At 45.2% G+C, this 24,560-nt stretch overlaps 1 protein-coding gene across 1 annotated transcript in view; it reads left to right on the top strand.

Annotated features, from left to right (window-relative positions):
- The window catches only part of LOC133349529 (dynein axonemal heavy chain 3-like), a 622,240-nt gene that overhangs the window by 306,687 nt on the left and 290,993 nt on the right, over window positions 1–24,560 (top strand). Inside the window, 4 exon segments of the mRNA XM_061563065.1 lie at window positions 3,775–3,916; window positions 11,627–11,825; window positions 12,687–12,795; window positions 16,893–17,012. Of these exon segments, the coding sequence (XP_061419049.1) occupies window positions 3,775–3,916; window positions 11,627–11,825; window positions 12,687–12,795; window positions 16,893–17,012 (570 nt within the window).

Raw genomic sequence — 24,560 nt, 5'->3', positions numbered from 1 at the left:
AGTGTAGCATATGTGGATAAGTAAGTAATTAAATAAAATAATTTCATCGGTGCATGACTTAGTAAACCAAATGTGAAAGGCAGTAGCCATTCACGACACACACCGCTTCGTTGCTGCAATGTGATTTTGCGGCTCGCAACGTTCCTCGTGTGAGCTGAGATTCCCCGAAGGAGCACATTTTTATTTCTGTTGAGCATTACGGCGCTTGATGATGTTGTTGTCATTATAATCAGCGGCGGCACTGGTGCTGTCATCGCCATTTATTTGAAAAGGGTTGTATTGCTCGGTAATGTACATTTTTCAACCGGCTTCGAAAAACAAATCCATTCAAGTGTGAGAGCACAAGCAAGGCAAGTGATGCTGGCTGATTATCCAGCAGCACAAACGCTGGAGATTATAGATTGCTCGTGGATGGGAGAGAGGTACAACAGGGCGCCCTTTGTTGAGCGATTGCCGTTGCAGCCGTGTTTGCCTAAGGAGTCGGAGGTCACCCTCTAGCGAGATGAACTTGCGAATCCAGGCCGTGGCAAGGACATAACATAGATTCCTACACTGATGAGCGCCTCGGTTACATTGGGCAGGCGTGTAGTTGAATGGCCTTATATTCCCAATGTAGAAAATCACATCTTTACCAATTCAGCAATTTTTGTGATTTTTTTTAATGATAACTTAAAAAATAAACTCTGCTCATTGTCAAGAGAGGCAACTTGTCTACCTGTCCGGCAGCTGAGGCAAGTATCGAGTGGCACTCCTCTCTGCTGTCCCTCAGGAATCCAGGATGACATTGACAATCGTCAGGAGCATAAATGATCAAGCGAATTCTGGTAATCATGCAAAAAGCGGCTTTTGTCTAGCCATTGAACAAAGACGGTCACCGTATCGCAAGCTGTCAGATGTGCTTCTACGGCCATCTGGAACACTCTTCTTTCCGATATTAGGAAGCCACTGAAGCTATACACTTTTAAATCTAGATTGAAAATTCACTTCTTTAGAACTGCTTTTTGTCTTTAGTTTGTTGTCCTTCCCCCACACCTACCATTAGCACCGTTGGCTACGTACGATGTGAAATAAGTTCTACATACATACAGCTGCTCTGCTGGGTCTCCGTGATGCTCCGCAGATTGGCATGGGAGAGACGACGCTGCTGCGTCGTAGCCGCTTGCACCATTTCACCGCTTGGGATGAAAGCTGCTTTCGTTCTTGAGCAGTGCTTCTCCAGATGCACAGTGCAAGTTTTTTGTCCACCATCTCGCGTGCCCGCTTTGATGGCGCGGTGCCAGCCATTCGAGGTTTGAATCGGGCACGTCTGAGATGTGTAGCTTCTGTTTCCGGGAGTCCTTGAAGCATGTCATCTGGCTTCCTGGCTGGAGGTTACCGGATCTTAGCTCGCTGTATAGGACTTGTTAGGGGAGGCGACACCGATTAGCACGGTTGGCTACGTACGTTGCGAAAGCAGTTTAACGTTCGCTCGTACGAGAATCCGAATGACGTGGCCGGTCCATCTTCGGCTGGGCACAAATCAGGCGACCCTCGATGATGCCAAACAAACCAGCTGCCACCAGAAGCTCAGCATTTGGGACCCGGTGCTGCCGCTTAATGCCCGATGGTCATCACGGGTGTTGCAGAGCCTCTGAATGCGTCGTTGGCAGCAAGTTGCGTGTGCTCGTCTCCGCTGGCCATCCAGAGCCAATGGTGGAAATGTCACTTTTTTATGGCAGGAGTCATTTTCTCCTCAGTACAGCCACTGTCCAAAACACGGTAGAAATGGCTTCTACCCCAGGGGGGGAAAGGAGCCGATTAACGCCTGGGTGGGATTTGAATTTGCGATTGCAGCATATTAATATTTATTTTTCCCAATCTTTTCATGTGCGTCATGTCATTTGGAATTTGGTTCAACGCCCATTGAAAGAAACAAAGAGTTTTTCTTTGCCCCAAGATTTGTGAGGGGAAAATGCAAATCAACGTTGAGATCACAGAGCCATTGGTTGAAATTCCACATTGCTATGGCAGGAAATATTCCCCCCACAGAACTTTGGCTGAGTTGACTCACAACCTCTTTAATTGTCAGCTGGGTGCTCTATTCACAGCGCTCACCCACAGTGTATGCGTCTGTGTCACAGGCCGACAAAAACACCGTCGGATGCTCTTGAAAAACAACGCCGCTTCGCTGCAAACGCTGTTGTGCAAAACGTTCAATGAATTTCAGCCTCACGGAATCGGCTAAATTGCCGTAATGAAACGTAATGAAAACATGTTGGTGACGTTTAATGCTAATAGTTAAGCCTCGGGCATCTTGTATGATGTCTTATTCTCACAGGCTGTTGCCTGCGTTGGTTTCAATGGTTCTCACTCTGAACGTTTTTTTTAATAAGAAGGGAGGAAAAATAAATAAAAATGAAATTGTACTGAGGTTTTTGTGCGAACATGGCTGAGGCATGCAGGCTGTGGGTTTCCATCCTGGGATAATGTTCCACTCATAATAATTACAGCCCTGGGTTTTCATTGAACATTCAATACATTTCTCTTAGAGCACTGATGTAATCTCGCCCAAGCAACCGAAGGCCCAAACGTCATATATTTTCTCATTATCCTTAACAAGCCCAAAATGCCTTTATCATGTTTTGACAATCGTAATGATGGTAATATAATATTCAGTGTGGCATATGATTGAAATAAAATTTTAATTAACCACTGTGCTATATCATTAAAGTCTGAAGAAGTGTGTTGAATTCAAAATATTTTGAAGGGTGCGGTGGCGCTTTTACTTCGGTGACTCTGAGGCAGGGTTAGTGGATCACGCAGGGTGACGGCATGTTTCAATACCACGTGCTGGTCAACGAGACTCCTCTCTGAGGCCCAGAATCAAATAGATAACTTGTAGCCTTTGGGGTTTTCTCGTTTGTCATTGATGATTAACGTTGACACCAGACCTTACATCACCTGGCGGAATTATTGCCGAATATCCGACTTGCATGGGGTCTACGGTATTGGTGGATGTGCTCACCGGACGGATATGTGAACGTCTGTAGAGTACGGGAGTCAAGCTATCACAGATCGGTTACAGGAAAAAAATAAAGCGCAAACAGATTTAAACATGGGACGATGCTTCACTGCACTTTAGAAGTAAGCGAATGAATGTGAGATTAAGAATGCATTGCTGTGTCCGTGGAAAGGTCAAAACTGTGAACATCTATAGAGAACGACTCTTACACCACGGCCATAAAACTTGCTAGGTGCGGACAGTCACATTGAATATATGATGGTCGTATATTTTTATACGACATTGTAATAATGATAATAATTATACATTTAAAGAACACGCTTGTCGAAACGTTTCCAGGTATGCTGTGCAGCTGCGAGGTAACAGGTGAGTCACGCCGTACTCATAGTCGTCGTTAATTCCATAAAGCGTTCTCACCGCTGGGCCGGGCAGCTTTGCCTAAACTATTAAACATTTTTTTTTACCAGGTAAAACACACTGAGCTGTGTAGTTATTATGCAGAAGCGACCCGGCCACAAATGATATCTCAACAAAGTGGCTTATCGTGTGGAAATGTATAGCAGCCAAAAACTCTAAACGCGTGTTGGTTTTGATTTTTAAAATGAGGACGGGAAAACCGGAGGACCCAGAGAAAAGCAAACTCCAAATATACAACAGGCGTCATGGTCGGGATCGCAATCGAACCCACGACCCTCCTGTATACGTGGCGAGGTATTTAACATCTCGCCACGGTGGCGCCTCATCGGGGGTGTCCCCGTTTGTGCATCCCGCAGGCCATGGAGCAGCCCGGGGGCCTGCTCGCCTATCTGGAGCAGAGCGGCAGGCAAATCGAGGAGGTGGTGGGGATGGTGCGTGGGAAGCTCTCGAAGATGGCTCGCATCACGCTGGGAGCTCTGATTACCGTCGACGTGCACGGTAATCCCTCGCCGCGCGAGCTCGCATTGCGCCGCTAGCTTGTTGCTTGAGGTGCCGTGCGGGAAGGGGCTGCGAGTGTGCGCCATTCCGCACCGCGCGCATCGGCAAGGGAACGTGTTCTTTTTTCGGTCCTCGATTTAATTAGCGTCGACGATTGTATTGAATGTGCCATATGCGGAAGATATAAGTATACATGCTACATTAATTCGGTGCACGTCTAGATTACGTTATACCCGCTGCATGGTGCGCGTAGTTAGTGTGTTCGACTTACAATCAGCCTTGAGTCTATAAATGTTTGAGTTGAGTCTGCACGGCCGTGTAAAAGGGTAATGGTGCAGCCCAGTAATTTCCTGCTAATGACACCACGCAGCAGAAGGGCTTCCACTAGAGAGGACTCAAGGGAGGGCAATTTTGGCCTACTCTTCCATGCTGGTCATACGTCTTGGAAGAGGTGGGAGTCCCCACACTTTACCCCTGCCACACGTGACATGTCTGTGGTGCACCCATTTATACAGCTGGGTGGACTGAGGCAGGGGAATTTAGTAAACTGGCACCATCGTTTCATCTGAAGCGGTGACCTCTAGATGGCAAGTCCGGTGTGCTTACATTACACCGAGTCTTTTGTTTGGCTCAGCGGTTCTCAAATTCTAAATTGTGTTGACCATCATAATATTATGCAGGGATGTTATTTTTTTGTGAGGGATTGTAAGGGCAATGTTGATCTCGATTGTGCTGTTGGCGTCGTTAATGAGGTGGTCTTAGTTCTGGAACTCCCTTCAAGTCAGTACAACCTCACATGATGTCTGAGAATGGTCCCAATAGATATACAGCACGGGACTGCTTTTGGAGTTATTCAATAGGTCTCACAAAAAAAATCTGGCCAGGTGGCATGGTAGCTATAGCTCTTCACTTCCTAGTCAGAAGATTTTAGTTCAAATTGCAATGGGGAATATTATTGAGCCTATCACCCTTCAGGGTTCATGTATTGAGTACCACATGACAGGAATGTCAGCAATGCCTGTTTAGTCACAAACACACTATGGCCTTGACTTAACATTAAATTAGTTATTAAATATTAAATAATCGTTTAATAAATTGGACCCCGTCACTCAATTATGTCAACAGTGGATTCGTCAGGCTATAGTGCTTATATGTGTATTTATGTTTACAGTACTTTGTAAATCCACTGCTGTATGAATACCTTCCTATGCCATGTTGTCTTGTAGAGCTATTTGACCATACTTCACCACGCTGGTCAATGCAGCTTGGTCAAAAAGTGTGGCCCGGTACTGGTCAGGGCATCACCCACAACCTGGCATTAGCCATGGACCGGGAATCGAACTGAGGTGGTCAGTTTTTATCATGCAGTGGTTGTCACACTGCCACCCCCCCCCCCCCCACGCCTATATTGCTTTACATTTTTGCAATCATTGCAAGTGGATAAAACAACCTCTCACATTTCTTCATGCAGTGTGATACCGGAGCTCAGCAAGTAATGGCACGTATTTCTTTGGGAGCAGTTTGTTTGCTTATGATTAATGAATAAATAAATGTGTGAAGACGTATGTGTTAAGCGAGGTCACGTGCATTTCCAGAAGGCTCCGCTGCACTCAATTTCGGATGCACCCTGCAAGAAATTGCATTCATAATTCATTTTTGGGTCGGATTGCGTCAGCAAAAATGTGTGTCACAAACCCCCCTCCACCCGACACAGACAACGAATAAAGCTGTTACGTGAACACACGTGCCAATGTAATACTTTTCCTCGGCACACAATCGGGTGCGGACTTGTCGCTGGTAGCTACAAGCGGCGTCATCATCTGGCAGATGCCGAAAATGTGAAAATGTCCTCCAGTCTTAGGCCTTGAATAGGCGGTGTGATGTCATTCTTTTGGTAAAGTCACGTAGATTAGTTCGAATAAAAATAATGTGAACTCCTGCAGTCACGAAAGCTTTAAGTCAAGATTTTGGTGCGATGTCATCAATATAGCGGATCGTTCAATGTGGATTGCTCTCCCAGCAGGCACACCGGTGGTGCTAAAGCAGACATTAATTGCCACGTTTGTTCTCGTAACAACGTTATTCATTGGCCGTCTCGGGTGGAGGAGTGTGTAACGACACACATTTTATTTTTCGATTTAAAGCTTTCGTGACTGCAGGGATTCATCTTCTTGGTTCTTTCGGTAAATTATTTGATTTTATTATGTTTTATTTTTATTATTTTATTACTTCCCTTCTACGTGACTTTACCGAAAGAACCAAGAAGATGGACACACATTTTACTTACGCGGCCTGACCCAAAAATCAGTTATTCAATCGTAATATCGGTCCCGAAAGCGGACGTGTTAAAAATGCAATTCATGCGTGTTATTTTTTGCACAACTGAGTACAAAATAATTCTAACGTCATTAAAGAAGTCATGTTTAAATCAGTGCACTTCCCAAAAATGTGTAGCTTATAATTCAATAACAGTTATTGGTGGCAGAGCAGTGGAGCAGTGGTTAGCACACTGCACTGTGAATCTGATGGCCCGAGTTTGAGTACCAGGGCATGGCTAACACCATTTGTGAGTTATATTTTAACCAGTCCTGGGCTCTCTTCTTAACCAACCCATACTGACCAGCATGGTGACGTATGATCAAACAACCACCGTGACGAAAATGTAACAGGGAGGCCTTCATGCAGCAGTTAAATGACAAGGGGCTGAAAATGTTTTATTGGTAAGTAAATGTGTCAAGTTTATTTCAAAGTGTTGCTGCTCAAGCATGGTGTGGTATTGGTGTTCACCTTCGTTCGTGGCAGAAATTCCATATTCCTATGACAGGGACCAGTAAGTCTCCATAACAAAGTGGCACTCAGTTTTATTAACCCCAAACAGATAATTGGCTGTTGATCCATGACCCAGATTTGAAATCGTGACCTTCCAGTTGTGTATCAAGTGCTTTATCCATACTGCCGACCTGCTCCATGAACACATTGAATGATTCTCAATGGGTTATCACCAACTGTGGATATATACTTGTATAAATAACATGAATATTCATCAGCTTCGGCATTGATCTTGATTTTAGAAGATTACAGCTGGTGAGCTACCTGCACTCGGGTTAATCACTGCATTATACTAAATGTAGTGAGTCACTTCGGAACCACTATTTAGGAGGCAACAACGTTTATTCTACACTACATAACACCGTTACACACGGGACTACCATGCACCTAACTCTTACACTCGTGACACACGGGACTATAACGCGCCTATCTCTTGCGCACACGGGGTAACTATAACCGGGTCAGAACCGCCAACGTGATATCTGACCCACGACGCCGGAGATGGAGACAAAGGCTGTAGCACTTGGGTTCCACTTCACCTGCAGACAGCCCCGATATGCGATCGGGGCTTCTCTTTTATCCCTCTCGCCACGGCCTGGCTCCACCCTCAGCCGTAGCCCCCCTCTGGAACATTCCCGAAGGTTCCAGACGACCTTGCACCTCCCACCTGCCCGGCTCTGCCTTAACCACACCCCCTTCAGGAACTCTCTAGAAGATACCCGGCTACACTTTCCGTGTCCCCTCGGTCACCTTTCCCCAACCACCAATCACGTGCTTCACCCGATGTGGCAATGACTCGCTGCGCTGGAGGAGTGGCTGCTATTCCCTACTCTGTCGGTAGGACTCATCAGCCCCTCTCTCTGCGAGCACCCGATACCACGCCCCTAGTGACCGACTGTATGGTGTGCTAGCCTCTTGCACCCATATTCCCTTGTTTTACAACACTTCGCCGCGACGTGCCGTAGTGACCAATTTTACACCACTACACATATAACATATGCAGTGTGCTTACTCTGTCGAATGGGTCCATGTTAGTTCCACTGCCCAGGTTAACTGTTATATATTTATTTTCCCAAAATTTTACCCCGATTGTGCGATCGGCACCAGGTCAAGAGATGCAGAATCCATTCGGATCTTGTCAGGTGCAGTGCAACCCTTCGTGTTAGACAACGATCCACTGAAGCAAATATCGCAGAGCTGCCCTTGAGGTTCATTTCAACTGACCTCCGCTGGACATAGTAGGTTACAGCACTTTCCCACTCTCTCAGCAACAGAGAGTAATGCCCATTACATGGTAGTCAAACCAATATTTATTTACTAGCGGTAAGTACCCGGCGTTGCCCAGGCGAAAAAGACAGACAGACACATCGACTTACACACAGACATCGACCCACACACATAAAAACACATCGACTTACACGCACGGACTCACACAGACAGACATCGACTTTAGACACACACACATGGAGTTACACACACACATCGACTCAAACACACAAACATAGACTTACACCTTGTATCTCTAAATGTCTAAGCCACCCGGTCACCTTCACATATATTATTTAGAGATTTTTCTTCAGCCACGTTTGGAATTGTATGTTGACACCATGACCTCTCTCTTGCTATCTGTCAATAGCTTAATCCATCTTTTGCATTGTTGCATTTGTAAATAACACGCATTGATTACCTTTATTAAATGGAACGATGAGAGTACAAGTCAAAAGTCACCACTCAAACGATAGTGAGTCCGTGTTAGTCCCTGTTCTTGAGCCAGTGTTGTACATTCCTCGTTCTTATGGCAAGTGGCAGTGATTATGTTCCTATATTGTGAACAAATGTCATTGCTCCAACTAAGTCTGAAGACATTTTTATTTTAAATAAAGGATCCTACTTGGTCAATGCAGTCTTTGTTTTATATTTGCGGCCACTTCAAAAGGAAACAGGTAACATTCTTATTGTTGACTAGGGACCCATTCTCTACTTGGAGTGCTCGTACTAATAGCATCTGGCAACAAAGCAACACATTTTTTACATTCTGACTCTGCTGTCAATATCTTAAAGATCAGTCGACAGTTTTGACTGATGGAGAACATGAATATTTACATGTTTATGCGGGGAGATGAATTGATGTCGATTATTTTTATTTCAATCATCCCAGGGCTTGGTTTCACCTGATAAAGAAATTCCTGATGCATGTCTGATCCATATGTCATAGCTGGTCCTATACACTGATCACTCTCTTCTGTCGGAATATGTTGCTTTTTGTTATCAAGTTCAGCTGGACACTGAAAAAGCAAATAGAAAAAAATAAATAGTGCGCAAACAGACATGAGGAGAGATGCATGCTCAGAATTACACTGATAGATGCAGAGAAGAACGTGGATAAGGGACAATGCAAATCAGAGACCACACATTGACTTGTTAGTGGGATTGGCCAGGGATGATGGCCAATGAATGAGGCTCTTTCCAGCATTCCGGAGGGAAGAGTGGAAGACCACTGCAGGTGGAGCGGTGTGATCAGGTCATGTGCAGTGAGATTCATTGGGTTCACCACTGATTCGGGTTTATGTCAGACTAATGGCTCAGTTTCTGGTTATTTCTGTGAGAAATTACCAAGCAGTGAAATCCTTAATAAGTCGAGATTGAAGAATCTCCGACTTCATCTTCTTGGTTCTTTCGGTAAAGTCACGTAGAATGGAAATAATAAAATAATAAAAATAAAACATAAAATAATTCTCACGACGTTTCGGCCACAACGCAAGCAGCCGTCCTCAGGTGAAGAACAGGTCTGTCAGAAAGACAGCGTCTGAATGAACACCACCAGGCTTGGCAGCGTATATTTAAGCTGGGTTGGAGGGGGAAGAGCGCCTTGACAAAGGAATTTGCATTAGCTGCAGTAACTAAAACCACCACGTAAACAACTAAAGTATAATTCGTTTAGCATTAGAAGAAGTTACAGCAACAGATGTTAGTGTAAATGCGTTTGGTATTACCTTAGAGTCGCGGCATCTCTTCAGAAAGGTGAGAGACTCGATTAGCTAGTTACTGCAGCTAATGCAAATTCCTTTGTCAAGGCCCTCTTCACCCTCCAACCCAGCTTAAAAATACGCTGCCAAGCCTGGTGGTGTTCATTCAGACGCTGTCTTTCTGACAGACCTGTTCTTCACCTGAGGACAGCTGCTTGCGTTGTGGCCGAAACGTCGTGAGAATTATTTTATGATGTTTTATTTTTATTATTTTATTATTTCCATTTTACGTGACTTTACCGAAAGAACCAAGAAGATGAATCCCTGCAGTCACGCAAGCTTTAAATCGAAAAAAAATCTCCGACTTGACTGTGAGGGATCACAGAATCATAAGGGATGCAAGTGTCCTTCATCCAACAGTGGATAGGCCACTGATAATGACGGTGATACAATTTCTGGGAGAAATTAACAAAGCGATTAATTTGCTGTAGAGTGGACTCGAAATATCATGAGATAATTTGTGTGCAAGTGACAGTCCAACGCCTAGTTTTGCAAATCACCCCCAACTAGATTGTGAACATTAATAACGGGCCTTATCCCGTGTAACACGTTGTGCAGGTCTGCCTTGAAAATTAGATATTTTAGTAGCAGGCTTTCACCGTGTTAAATAATTGATATGACGTAAATTGATATTACTGTTCACTTGCAGGGGGTGAATATTCCAGTGTTCATTGTGCTCACCACGAAGCCACATTATATGAGACTAATGGTGGCAGTGTCTGGTGTTTCTGTGACGAATTAACGAAATAGTGCAATCTGTTGTTGAGTTGATTTTGAAGAGATGTTTCTTTAAAGCACTAGCCATTACGCATCAGTGCTGTTGTTCAAATCTAAAACTTGACAGCTTTCCACAAGTTGTTATCGAGTGACTTTAGAGGGCTTCGATGAAACATGCAGAGCATGGAATCGTGATGTGCATGAGGAGACCCACCTGGTTGCCCAGGCAACTAGGTGGGCCAATGGCGGGCAGTACAGAAGTTCCACTTCGCCGCAATATTTGTATCAGTTGAGCATTTTCCTCTGGTGTTTGTGGAGTTTCTCTCGAGCCAAACTGACTCAAAAGATAAATGCGTCAGAACATCACAAGGAGGATTGTGCTGACAATGCGAAATGAAGGGTCATTGAGACTTGCCGAGGACTTGCATTGCATGGCCAAATCTGGCAAAGCCGTGCCAGACTGCAAACGTGACGAGTTTCGATCCCAGTTGGACGTCCACTCAACCCAGAGTCTTGAATAATCAGTGAGACTTACCAGGGTATTAACAATACTGTCCAATCAATCAACATTATGAAAGAAACTACCAGGTAATACGTCTCCTTTACCATTGAATTACCATCACGTTCATGGCCACTGACCAATTGGTCCAGGGTTTTCTTTGTTTAAACAAATTGTGACATGGGCCCAGAGACCTTTATTGGTCAGTGAATCACATTTTATTTAAGCGATGATAAATAAATCGCCCCCCCCCCCCTCTTTATCTGCGACTCAATGGGCGCTTGTTCCTTTTCTGCCTCTGTTCTGTTCTGGAGATAATTTCCCCCATCCCTCCGTGCAGCCAACTCCTTGTCGCTATTGATGCCTACGCTCATGACCCTAATCTTTTATGCTTAGTTATAACTGTTGCCTATCTCTGCAATATCCCTTCAATATGATTATATATATATAGATATATACACGTATGAAGCATTGCACCCTGTTTTCGGTGCTTCTTCATGATGCACATGTGCCGCCCTTCATACGTCACCGTCATATGCAGCTGCACGCCGATACCACGGAGATAAATCCCGAGTCGAATTGTTCAGCGCCTGAGTATTGTCCTCGCTCAACGACGGCATCTGTGCCCCGGGGAAACAGCCCGGGACGTGGTGGCGAGGCTGGCCGAGGCCGGTGTGCGCGGCACCGCCGAGTTCCCGTGGATCGCTCAGCTGCGCTATTACTGGGAGGTGGGGGGCACGCGCGTGTGCATGGTGACCACCGGCGTGCCCTACGGATACGAGTACCTGGGCAACACGGGCCGCCTCGTCATCACCCCACTCACGGACCGCTGCTACCGGTACGCCGGTCGTCACATCGCACACGCACCACTGATAGCGGTACACCGGTCGTCACACCGTCCATTCACCGCCGCTACGGATACGCCGGTCGTCACATTGCACACTCACCACTGCTTCCGGTACACCGGCTATTGTAGTCATCTAATGTAAGCATTATCATCAATAAAAAAATTTATGTAACCATTTAGTCAACAATTTCCATTGTAATGCTATTGCTATTTTATGCAACAGTTGAAATTCCACATTACTTTGATGGGGGCTAATCTCTCTACTGCTGACTTTCCACAAAGTGGTTCTTATTTTATCAATCCCAGAAGGATAATGCGTGGAATTAACCATTGACTGTGATTGCAACTTGCTTCTGTCCAATTGTGGCTTAATCGCTCGAACCACAGCACCATACTGCCAGATCCATCATAAAACCTGCCGATATACTTTTCTGTGAGGACCATGATGGACAATGCTGCCATGAACAATAGCACAAGCATCTTCATTCTTTTTATCACAACCCGCCACTAACATAGCAATTAATTTAAATACCACTATCACAATGCAATCATTGCATTTAACTTTCATCTTAGTCCAATGAAGCTCGAATCTTTTTGCTTTCCCACGGATGGCTACTCCAGTTTACATCCCGCACCTCCGATTAGCGCGGTTATGCTACGTACGGTGTGGAAGAAGTTCAACATGCACACGCAACATACGTCCACACGTACGGAATTCATTCAGACGCAGGTTAACGAATGTGCACAGCGGATGGCAAAGGACGAATGGCTTTGTGCGACGCTCAGTAACCCGTGATTCTCCGCGCCTGTGCGCGTGCGCGGGTTGGGTGGCCTGCTTGACTACGCTTGCAGGACACTCATGGGAGCCTTGCTGCTGAACCTGGGTGGGGCGCCCGAAGGCCCAGCTGGAACGGGCAAGACAGAGACCTGCAAGGATCTGGCTAAGGCCGTGGCTAAGCAGGCAAGATGCTACGCACACCCTGCCACTGCCCCACCTGATTCGATAGAGACCATTCCCTCTGACGAGGAATCTCAATGCAGAGACGTGAATGCATGAATGCAATAATTGTTGTGTGCGACTGTGATGTAAAGGTTCAGGTTACAGCCCTGCATTGCATTGCTTAGACTCAGACTTTTATTGAAACTGGTAAAGCCTATGGTGCTAAAACAGCTCTTTTACAAGGATGATCGCAGCCCAAGCCACTGCTGACAGGAGGATATGTATGTGTATGTTGAACTTCTTTTGCACTGTACGTAGCCAACCGTGCTCTAAAGAGCCCCTCTGCTGAACATTTTGGTCTACTCTTCTACGTTGCTAAGACGTCTTGAAAGAGCTGGGAGTACCCATACCTTCTCGAGACGGCTTCTGGAATCAGTCCTTTATTTTCCACTTCCACAATTACACACACTCCCCGTTGCTGACAGGCAACGGGAAGCGGGCAGACAGCCAGCGAAGTCGCACCCCGCGCACGTGGCACCCAGAGCCCCATACGCGTGTGGCTCCTGCTCTCTTCGTTCCCAGGTCTGCTCCCGACTCCTCCGTCTCTCCCCCTCTTAACCCCTGGGTCACGTGGTACTCCTAAGCCAATCCTCAGTAGTCAGCGTTGACCGCTCCAGATCACTCCCCGTCAATTCCCGGGACCACGCCTCTGATCCGGCTTCCCATTAGCTGAGGCCAAGATCGGCCAAGCCAATCACCTTAGCTAACATGCCGTGATCACGCCGAGGCCATGCTCCCGGGCTCTCCCCTCATTGGCTACAAAGCGGGACAGGCAAGCCGATCGCCACGTGAGCCATACATGGCTCTTATTACACTTTACCCCACCATATTCGACCTGCCAATCGACTAACTGTGATGCACCCATTCGTGCTGCTGGGTCAGCAGCAGCGGGAGGAGTTCGTGGGTATACAGTCACCTTCTTCGGGTATTTGCACTGCCGTGCTGCATAATAAAGGTTTGTGAGCTCGGGAGTAAATGTTTTTTTTTTGCAAATCAGGTATACGCAACAAATATCTCGGACGTTCACAGGCAGGGCGATTGAAATTTTAAATAAAACCTCGGATTAGATGGAAAAGATATGGCTTGCATCGCTCTGGATCTATTCCACAATTTGGGAACAGCAGAGACATATGAAGCACCGATGATTATAGCACTGCACGTGTGTACACACTGTGTGTATGTGCGAATCTCACTTAAAGTTTTATTACGTCAATTATCGTTTCCAGTATCCTGGTCAAGTGGGATCGATGCTGGCCTTTGTTAGGTGTGGGACATTATTAATGCTGGCTAATTATTTATTAGGCGATGCACAGTAGAGGCGTTAACTAACGAGTTTGCGTGTTTCTCTCCCTGTGGTCGCGTGGATTTTTTCCCCGGGTCCTTCAGTTTTCCCCTCCACATTTAGAATCAACATGCGTTTAGAGTATTCAGCTGCCAATTTCCAGGTGACAAACCACTCCGTTGGGCTATCATTTGTGGCCAAGTCGCTTCTGAAACAGAGCTACATTGCTCAGTAGGCCTTACCTGGTAAAATAAAAAAAAAGTTTATAGTTATATTCGAAATTTCGTTTCTGCACTAAGCATGAAACTCTTCCATTCTAACCACGAACCAGGCTCAACTGTTTGGAGCTTTTGATATCTGGTGAATTTGGGTTTATTCAGAATTGTTTGTTCGTGGGTCATACACATCTCATGGTTGTGAGCAGGAGCATAGCTCTGCTGAATAGAAAAGTAATAATAATAAATAAAGCGAATAAAAATAATAAACAACAAAAAACCACTAATGTAGACTGTAGCCTCGTTATTAAGTTTCGTGAGTGTACTGGCAGTCTATAATGTAGACTGTATCCTCGTTATTAAGTTTCGTGAGTGTACTGGCAGCCTATAATGTAGACTGTAGCAATGCATATTCTTGGGTCTTTCGGTAAAGTCACGTAGATAGGTTCAAAGAAAATAACAAAAACTACGACGTTTCGATCGCAACACAAGCAGTCGTCTTCAGGAAAAGGGGGGTTAGCTTCCAAGGCAAACTGTTTATAAGGGTGTAAAATGGGCGTAGCCCAAATGTCAGCAGCCAATGATAATGTAAGTGGTGGGCAGCCAACCTGACGGTGGTTGGTTTTCCACCAATCAAAGGGCTGCCAGGTTAAAATTCGCATGTTAAAGAGAGATTAGCATGTTAATGGCAAATCGCAGCGCTGCAACAAAGGGGTCAAAAATTGTAAATGTTGTGGATTCACTCTTCAACACACCGGTTGGCTAAAGTAGTGAACTATTTGTCTTTTGTCAACGTGACACCTTTTTTACTGATTGGCCGTGTCGGGTGGTGGAGGGTTGGGACACACTCGCCCAGCTTAATAACCATTGCGACAGTAATTCTTGACTTAAAGCTTTCGTGACTGCAGGAATTCATATTCTTGGGTCTTTCGATAAAGTCACAATGAGCTCTGCTGCGTTAATGTCAACGCTAATTGTCGTGCTCCTGAACCACATTCATTCTGATCGCGTCCTCTTGCCATTTGCCATGCTGGATGCTGCCACAGTGGTGTAGTGGTTAAGCTACTGGAACTTTTAAATCTTGATCAAAAATTAATTTCTTCAAGAGCGGATTTTTGTGTTTAGTTAGTCGTACTTCCTCCGCACCTCCGATTAGCACGGTTGGCTGTGTATGGTGCGAAAGAAGATCAACATACGTAGTATAATTGACAACACACTGGGCTTGCATTCCAGGGGTCGCCAGTTCATTTCAGTCCCCCAGTGGGGCAGTTGAAACAATGCTGCAGGTTTCTTAACCCCCTCGCCCCGTCTCTGGCCCACCCAGCAGTGCGAATGGGTTCACGTGCAGTCAATTGGAGGGTTGTTAAATAAAGTGTGGGTTCTCCCACCTCTTTGAGGACGTCTGGGAGCATGGAAGAGTAGGTCAAATACCCTCTCAAGCAGTGGTTCCCAATCTTCAAACATTCATCGTCGGCCATCATTCAGTAAAAACGAAGGTATTTCATACTATATAAGAAAACTATTTTCTGGCTGGATTCCTGCCTGGATTCTTGTCTGCCTGCCTGGTGAACGGCCAAGTGCGTGTGTGCATGGTGACGTTGCCGCGCACATCTGCACGGTGACAATCATTCGCCATCCCACGGCGTTGAGCCGGGTTCATGAATCACGCTGATGTCATGGAGGAGAGAGGGGAGAGAGGCAAGGGGAGAGAGGAGGGAGATTAGGTAGGGAGAGACAAATTGGAATAGAGGGGATAGGGGTGGAGACAGAGTGAACGGCCATGAAATGGAGAGGAAAGAGAGAGCAAAACAGAAAGAGGAGATCGAGGGAAAGTGACCAGCAGTGGGAGGGAGTATTAGAGAGCATCGAGATATACTGAGATGGAAAGGGGAGAGGTATGAATAAAGGGAATGAGAGGTGAGAGAGAGAGAAACATGGAGAGAGATAGGGGGAGGGAAGTGGGTGAGATGCAGTAAAGGGAGTCGAGTAATATAGAGAGAGAGGTGGAAGAGCGGACAGGAATAGATGATAGAATAGATTAATAGAACACGTTGCAAAGCGAGACGTTGAGATACATTGCAATATACAGCACAGAGAAGGCAAGAGAAAGGTGGAGGGAGACAGGGCTCCACAAAAGATTTTAAAGTTTTGCTGGCTGACTGTGAGGGATGGACAGTGAACCGAGGGATCTGCAACAGTTTCACAGATCACTCCCCACGTCTTTGCGGGGTACCATTGGTCTGCGGATCACAGGTTGGAAAGTGTTCTCCTATGAGGGTCTCTAGACCGTCGTCTAGTGTATGGGTGGACAAACCTATAACAGACCAAGTTTTTCGCAGAGCGTGGGAGACGTACATTATTCTTTGCTACTGCGATAGCACTATGTTCTACGTTATGCCCCTTCGATAGCGCCGCATGTGGTGGATCAAAGGGCCGCATGCGACCCAGGAGATGCAGCGGTGTCAGAGCGAGCAACTGCAGGGCTGCACCTTTACACGCCGTTTTTCCGCGTTGACCATGGCGGCCCGTGTGTGCGGTGTGCCCTCGTGCGTTGCCCACAGTGCGTCGTGTTCAACTGCTCCGACGGGCTGGACTACAGGGCCATGGGCAAGTTCTTCAAGGGGCTGGCGCAGTGCGGAGCGTGGGCGTGCTTCGACGAGTTCAACCGCATCGAGCTGGAGGTGCGTGCATCCCCCCCCGCAGGGCCCATTAACCCGGCACCGATTACTCGCTCCCACGCCCAGCGAGGAGGTCCTTTGCTAAGGCGATTGTCAGGGCGCTACGAATGCATTCACGGGCGTGGAGATGAACGGACGGGGGTGATATTAATTAGTGAGCTTCGCGAGCTATCGGTGGCGCGCGTGCACGCGGCGACAAACGGCCGGCGATTGCAGAATAAACGCGGGAGAGATGAAAGCGGTTGTGTAGGTGAAATAAATACAAATTCAGCTCATTCCTCAACAACACTGTGGCCTTAAGACGGAAATATATAACCGGCGACGTTTCAGACAATGCCCCTTCTCTTTAATAGCACATAAATATGTGATATCCTGATACATTCCCTTTTATGGCGATTTATTTATTTAGTTATTTTCTAGCAGCATTAGAGATTCACTAGCCTTTTGCCCGTCCAAGGACGGGTGTACTTCAGTAAATCTGAAACTTGCAAGCGGAAAGCAGACCACGACGTGTTATATTCATTGCATCCATTCGTTTGCAATTTGTAAGGGCGCGCTGACACAGACTTATTTCATTTAAAGGTTATAATCCCTTGTTCATCATGACGTCCTTGTTACTTCTATGTCTCAATAGCGTTACGGAGATCGCGTGATGTGAGGGTTCTGCCTTTGTAGTGAGGGTTGTGAGTTGACGTCGAGGAGGGGGGAGGAAGCGCCTCGGCCCCCATTTGGAGTGATGTCAGCCGCTAATTATTATTAATGAGGGGGGGGGGGTCCATGTGGAGGACGTCACCTGTTCATGAGTATTAATGAGGAGGGCTGGTCGACGTGGAGTGACGTCACGTGCGGGACACACAGACATTCTTGGCTCATCGTAGTACATTTGTTGTGTTGTTATTTTAATTGTGCTTGTGCACTATTGCCAATTGGACATTACCGAACGATGCGTTTGTATGCGCATCTCCGAAAAATTACTTAACAAAACAAAAAATAAACTTTTTGAATATTCTTCAGCGCAAAAAAAAATATGCACGTAAATAATTGGCTCGAAAGGTCGCGTACCTTGTGTAATGAGTTTCAACGAGCGGTAAAGCATGTTGTCACTGCAATAATGGGTTTAGTGTTTTTCAGTAAAAAGAAATTGCTGCGGTGAAATAAACTTAAACTTGCTCCCATAATTTCACAGCAAACACATTACCTTGCGTGAATAAGAAGTTGCGCGTGCATTGTCAGCAGTTTTTTTTGTGTGTGTGTTGCGCTAAACTGATTAAATAGCTAAATGTTTTTATGATAAATGGTTTTGAAGTTCCCCTCGTGCTCACACTCGAGCAAGCACACTGCTTGGCTAAGGAATATATTTGTTGCTCATAAATCACTTAAAATCCACACCTGCCATCGCTTGCCCCTATTCTGTATCGGAGGTGCTGTCATCGTCGCTGCAGAGTCTGCGGCTTGCGCCAATGTAGTTGATTTGTGCATGTGATATTGGAGTCATCAAAACACAAGACATTTTTATTTTTTTTCCGTGAGAAAAATTGCTTTTTTGCGTGTGTGTGTGAAATTTTGGCGAGAGCTGTCGTGCGCCGGTTGCGATTCATCTGAATTGCGGTGAAGCGCAGCGACGTGGCTGCCGAGAAGCTCGCAACGCCGAGCCGGTAGCACTGCCTTGCCGCTTTGATAGCCGCCCATCATGAAACCCGGGTGTCAGGTGTACCACGTTGCTGTACCGATTTGTACAACGTTGTACCACGTTGGTGTACTGCGTTGCACCGTGTTGCACCAAGTTGTACCAAGTTGTCCCCAATTCTACAGAGTTGTACTGCGTTGTACCAAGTTGCACCGAGTTGCACCAAGTTGCACAGAGTTGCACCAAGTTGCACCGAGTTGCACCAAGTTGTACCACGTTGTACCAAGTTGCACCGAGTTGCACCAAGTTGCACCGAGTCTCAGCCGCATCTCCTTTGACTGATTGGGGTGCCACTGTGACGAGATGTTAACTACCTCGCCTGATGTACAGGAGGTCATGGGTTCGATCCCGAGCCCAACACCTGTATATTTGGAGTTTGCATGTGTCTCTCCCTGTGGTCGCGTCGATTTTTCTCTAGGTCCTCCGGTTTTCCCCTCCACATTTAGAAACGTGAGTATGAGTTTTGGAGTGTTTGGCTGCTATACATTTCCACATAATGAACTACTTCGTTGAGCTATGGAGCTCAGTGGGTCTTACCTGCTAAAGAAAAACATAGTTTCGATTTATGGTTTTTTAGATTGTCCTAAGATGAACCATGTTTTTTACGTGATTGCTTTGTCACTTATTTCAGCAAAGTTTTGCCTCTGTGAATTAAAAAGTTCAGTTTCATTTCCATCGTAGAAACTCTGCAGGACATAAACAACGCGTACCGCCTGATGTATGCGTGAGTTGAGTGGATCAGGAGCCTAATGAAGTGATTTCAGAATTAGATACATTCTTATTTTCCCGTGGTCTTTCCCAGGACGAGGTGATGCTCCATTCACTGTGTTTTGATTGCAACAAGTCTTAGCCTCGTAACTCAATGCCAAGAGTGCAATTGGATTCGAGGCAAAGGAGAACGAAGCTGGATTAAGCACGCTGATTCAAGGATGAAGCTATTGAATACGAGGATTCAAATTAATAACTACTGAAAACGATACCTTTACATTCAGCTAATACAATCATTCACAGTTTGATTCAGAAGCTAAGTTTGTACTCATAGATGTGTTTTTATTATGTTTATTGTTGTTGTTTTTTTAACAGAACACTGATCAATCATGCTGGCGAATCGACGAATTAACTGCTCATGACAAAGTGACCCATGAATGTTTATAATGATAAACAGATTTTGGATTTATGAGTATAAAAAAATCCAGATTGCCTCCTTGCTTACAGAACAGGCCCTTCGCACGTACAGTGCTCGCTAGTTTACAGCTGAGCTAGATTTTCAAAGGGCTTTGGCCGAGGGCCATACATGTTGACCTCAGGGTAACCTTTCTGAAAACTAATTTGACGTCTCTGCAAAAAGGATTAGTAAGACCCCTGCATCTATTCCTTGAAATTCCTGTTGGGTTAAGGAGTAAGGAGGTGAAAGAGGACTTAATGTGCATAATGTGGCAGATTATGAAAAAAAGAATGTTAAGCTATGGAGTTTTGGAACCCATGCATGAAAGGCGGTTTCGTGTGATGTGGTCAATTTCTTAATAGGATAGCTGTTGTGTGCCAACACGTGAATGAGGCCCATTATGTTTTGGGCATATTGGCCCCTAATGGATTATATAACACATTTAGAAACTGTGTTACTCGGAGGGGGTCTGGGGAATAAGGAAGTGCATGTGAATGTTTGAGTCACACTTGCATGTGTGTGGACTCCAAACAAATTAACCAAGGAACGGAGCAGGATTTCCACGTGTAATTATACACAGTGCACACACGGAACTTCGTAGTACAGCTGCGGCAAGCCACTCAGATGTACAGAGCAAAGCGTGGGAGATAAGTGCGAATGTATAGATCCTATCGGAGAAAAGTGGTTGTGATGGGTTGAGGTTGGTGTACGGGGGCAGAGGTGTTTCTAACTGAGGCAGGCATCGGAATGGGCAGTCAAGGGGTCAACAAGTAATGGGAGATCTAATATAGATGGTGGGGAGAGACTGTAAGAGCAGACCTTGGCAGTCAGGTGTCAACTCTGCAGTTTTTTTTTTTTAAGAAAATAGGTTGAGGTGAGAGCCAGTGTCTGGAATGGTTTTATATTTCCACGTAATTGTTTCGCGCTTGATTATGTTGCCATTAAAACCGTGGATAGGGCAGAGAGACATAATACTGCACACACGGTCATCACTGTGAATAATCTTCAGCTGAGAAACTTGGGAGTGTGTGGGTGATGCCTATTTGATAATGATAACTGTTGGCAGCTATCGATTGCCAATTCTTAATGTGAGCTTCTCGAAAGTGAAATTGATGGCAGTGGTGAGGAATGACACCTCCGTTGTACCCTTATCACAGATATCGAGAGGAAGTGAAGAATATGGAGGTAGTAGAGGTTGTTGTGTACTTCTGTACACAAGGGGTGCCACGGAGGTGAGATGTTAACTCCCTCGCCTGGTATGCAGGAGGTCGTGAGTTCAATCCCGACCCTGACGCCTGCTGTATATTTGGAGTTTGCATGTTCTCCATCGTGGTCGCGTGGATTTTTCTCCGGGTCCTCAGATTTTTCCCTCCACATTTAGAAACATGCGTTTAAGGTATTTGGCCGATTTACATTTCCACGCGATAAGCCACTTTGTTGAGCTATCATTTGTGGCCAGGTCGCTTCTGAAAAAGAGCTACATAGCTCAGTGGGCCTTACCAAAATACAGAGTTTATAGTTTCATAGTTTGATTTAGTAATGTGCATTATAGCCAGAGGTTGTCAGAAGGACATCAAGAGCCTGGTTGCATTAGCAAGGGTTGGTGCCTGATATTCTGCATATCCTACATTTTCATAGAGATGTGAAATGTAGTTTTAAATGTGCCCATTTGATGAAGGGAGTAATGGCAATGTTACTGCACGTGTCATAGAGTTTGACTTGGACAAAGCAAAGAGAAAAAACTTCTGGTCCACACATGCAGGTACGTGCGAACTTCGCGGGGGAATATGTGTAAGGATAGGGTAAGCGAATAAGACGTTCATGTAGGAGCTTGGCAAGAACGTGCTGTGGACGTGATCGGAATAAGGAGGTCGGTTGCAAAGGGAGGGACCCGTGTGTGTCGGGTGCAGGAGGCACCTTGTCAACAGATGTAATGGAGTCACACCCAGAGCTTGGCAACCATTGGGGAAACCAATATCGAGATGGTGGGAGACTGAAAAGAACAGGCCATGATGACACCTTGGGAGAAGGTGGGGTATAATATGCAATATTTGCATCAGTATTATTTGTAGGGTTTTTTTATGGTGCTTTTGTTTTGCTTGCACTACTGTTTATACGTATAATTAAACAGAATTTAGATGTATACGTCAAACAAACCAAATGTCTCCTTGCTTAAAGAAATGTTGGTGAGGCATTCATATCCATTGGAGGATTTTGGTGAGTGAAAATGTATCATGGTTAGAATTGAATAAATCTATAGGACAACCAATTTATACTTCATGATCATTTTGTCAGCGCCATTTATATATGTGCGATATTGCGATCAAATTCAAAGTGATTTCCTGCTCAGATGATACACGTTGAAGTGGTCATCTCTTGTTTATAGCTTTAGGCCAGTCGTTGTAATTTCACATTCCTATTTTGGATGCAAATCATTCCATCGGACAACTGTTGTCATCATGTACAGCAAAAAAAAACAGCTATTGTATCAAGTAAAATGAAAGGAAATATATTGAAATATCGATAGAATTTTTGTTACCGTTCATGAATATGATGCATACGTTGGGGTTTGCTCCAAATGTGCGTGGGGTGATAGGATAGGAATGGGTTATATTGATGAGGGATTAACCATAGGCAACGGCGGAAGGGTTGGTCTTCGGTTCGGATTAAAATTCGTGGATGGAACATTCCATTCCGGCAGTCTGAGGGAGGGAGGCTTCGGCAGAGGGAAAGGAGCCACTTCCCACTGAGCCGTGATTCACACAGGGTAGAGAGAGAGAGAGAGGCGCCTGTGGGTATTGGAGGTGGAGATGAAGGGGGAGAGATGACGCCGGAGATGCGCGTGGATGGGCGTTGGTCTTTAAAACAACGAGCTCGTCTTGTAGCAGATCTATTACTGTCAGAAATCCTTTCGCAATGATGTTAAATGCCTTGTTTTTGACCTACATGTCTCCTTTGTGAAAGAGATATTGCATCTCGTCGGGTTGTCATCTGGATATAAATAAAGAGTTTGATTGATTTGGCTCAAAGGCCTCTGCCATGCTTTCTTAACCCATACCCAATGAGAGCCAGCATTTGATACATTTTAAAGAGGTGTATTGTGTCACCATGATGCATGTTGTTTTACTGTCATTGCTGTTTTCGTACGTGCAATATATTTAAACATCGATTGTCACAGCAGTGGCTTTCAAGCACAGGGACTTGCTTCCCCGCGGGGGGTGAGATGTGTCATTGGCAGCAGGGCGGAAGGTTCCAGACAGTCAGAGACAGAGACAGTCTTTCATGCAGGAAATGTATTTGAGGGAGTTCTTATTACTGTCTGACACACCTTCTTTGTAGCATCAAAAATACCGATTACATTTTTACACAAAGATGTACAAAGATTATAAGTGCTGTGTCACTTTTAGTACAGCATAAATGTGTGAATTTAGATAGCTATGTATTAAATAGTTATTTCGTGTATATCCTGATTTTCGTAAGTGAATTTAGTATTTTACTGCTGAGAAGCAGGATTGTAACATCTATGTTTGCCCTGGCCCATAAGGTTGGGAGTTAAAACAATGGTCATGGATTGAATCAGCCCATCAATGTAAATCAATTCAGTACCACTTTTTGGAAAATCTACAGTCACTGTCCTTTGTCTTTGTCAAGGGAATACGGTTATCACGCTGTGCTATGGGCCAGCATGGTCAAGTGTGGTCAAACAACCCCCAAAACTCACAGGGCTTTGGGGAACTTCATCCAGCAATTGATTGACAACGAGCAATAGATTATTATTATGATTTAAATTCTGAAGTCAGTATTTTTAGTGGTGTTGGAAGCCTGCCTAAAATGGAAAGTGGATCCAAAAATAACTGGAATGTAATAGGAGCAATCTGTTGCAGGCAGTTTCAAATCAATTTATTCAGACTGATTTTTTATTTTTAAATGTTTTTTGCTGAATGCTCTTGATGAATTGCATGAGTTTGAAAGGGGCCATATGCAGGTGTTTTATGCGTGTGGTCACCAGCACACAATACAAGGAAACACAATGTAATCACCCTGACTGAGGGAGTGGCATTTGACTGGTGTGCAGTTGATAGTCTGCTGAACATGTCCACCCCCAAGGCCACCAATCAGCAGATGTCATTATCGAGCACTGTTCAATTTACATCTTCTTAAAATAAAGGCATATACAAAGCGTTTGCCTGCATGACAATCTTGAGGCAACGCTCATCTCCATTAGAAATCAGTGAGTGGAAATTCCACATTGTTCGGGCGAGTACTCCCATGGTTGACCACTATCGCCTCTCCACAAATTGGTGCTTATTTTATGAACCCTTTAGGGATACTGAACTGATGTTCCTTCCAGCCATGGTTTCAGCTTTGTGACCGTCGCATTCTGAATTGAACATCCTTGCAGCAGCACCACGTGGTGGTGGTAAGAACAGGTCACTGGGTAGCAGGATACATGTCGGGCATTTGGAGGTCAGGAATTGAATTCAAGAAATGCTATAAACTTAATTTGGAGCTTTCGTGACTGCAGGAATTACTCTTTGGTTCTTTCGGTAAAGTCACGTATAAAGAGAAAATAATAAATTAAATACTAGCATACGACGTTTCGATTGAAACACAAGCAATCATCATCAGGTATAAATGAAATAGAAACACAAATCTAGTATACTTAGAAATGTAATGTAATACAACAGAAAGTCGGATA

This window comes from Lethenteron reissneri, chromosome 30, assembly GCF_015708825.2.
Source record: "Lethenteron reissneri isolate LAM-NWPU_2019-01 chromosome 30, ASM1570882v1, whole genome shotgun sequence".
Lineage (NCBI taxonomy): Eukaryota > Metazoa > Chordata > Hyperoartia > Petromyzontiformes > Petromyzontidae > Lethenteron > Lethenteron reissneri.
The sequence above is the reverse complement of the archived record's forward strand: the minus strand, read 5'-3'. Positions and strand labels throughout refer to the sequence as shown.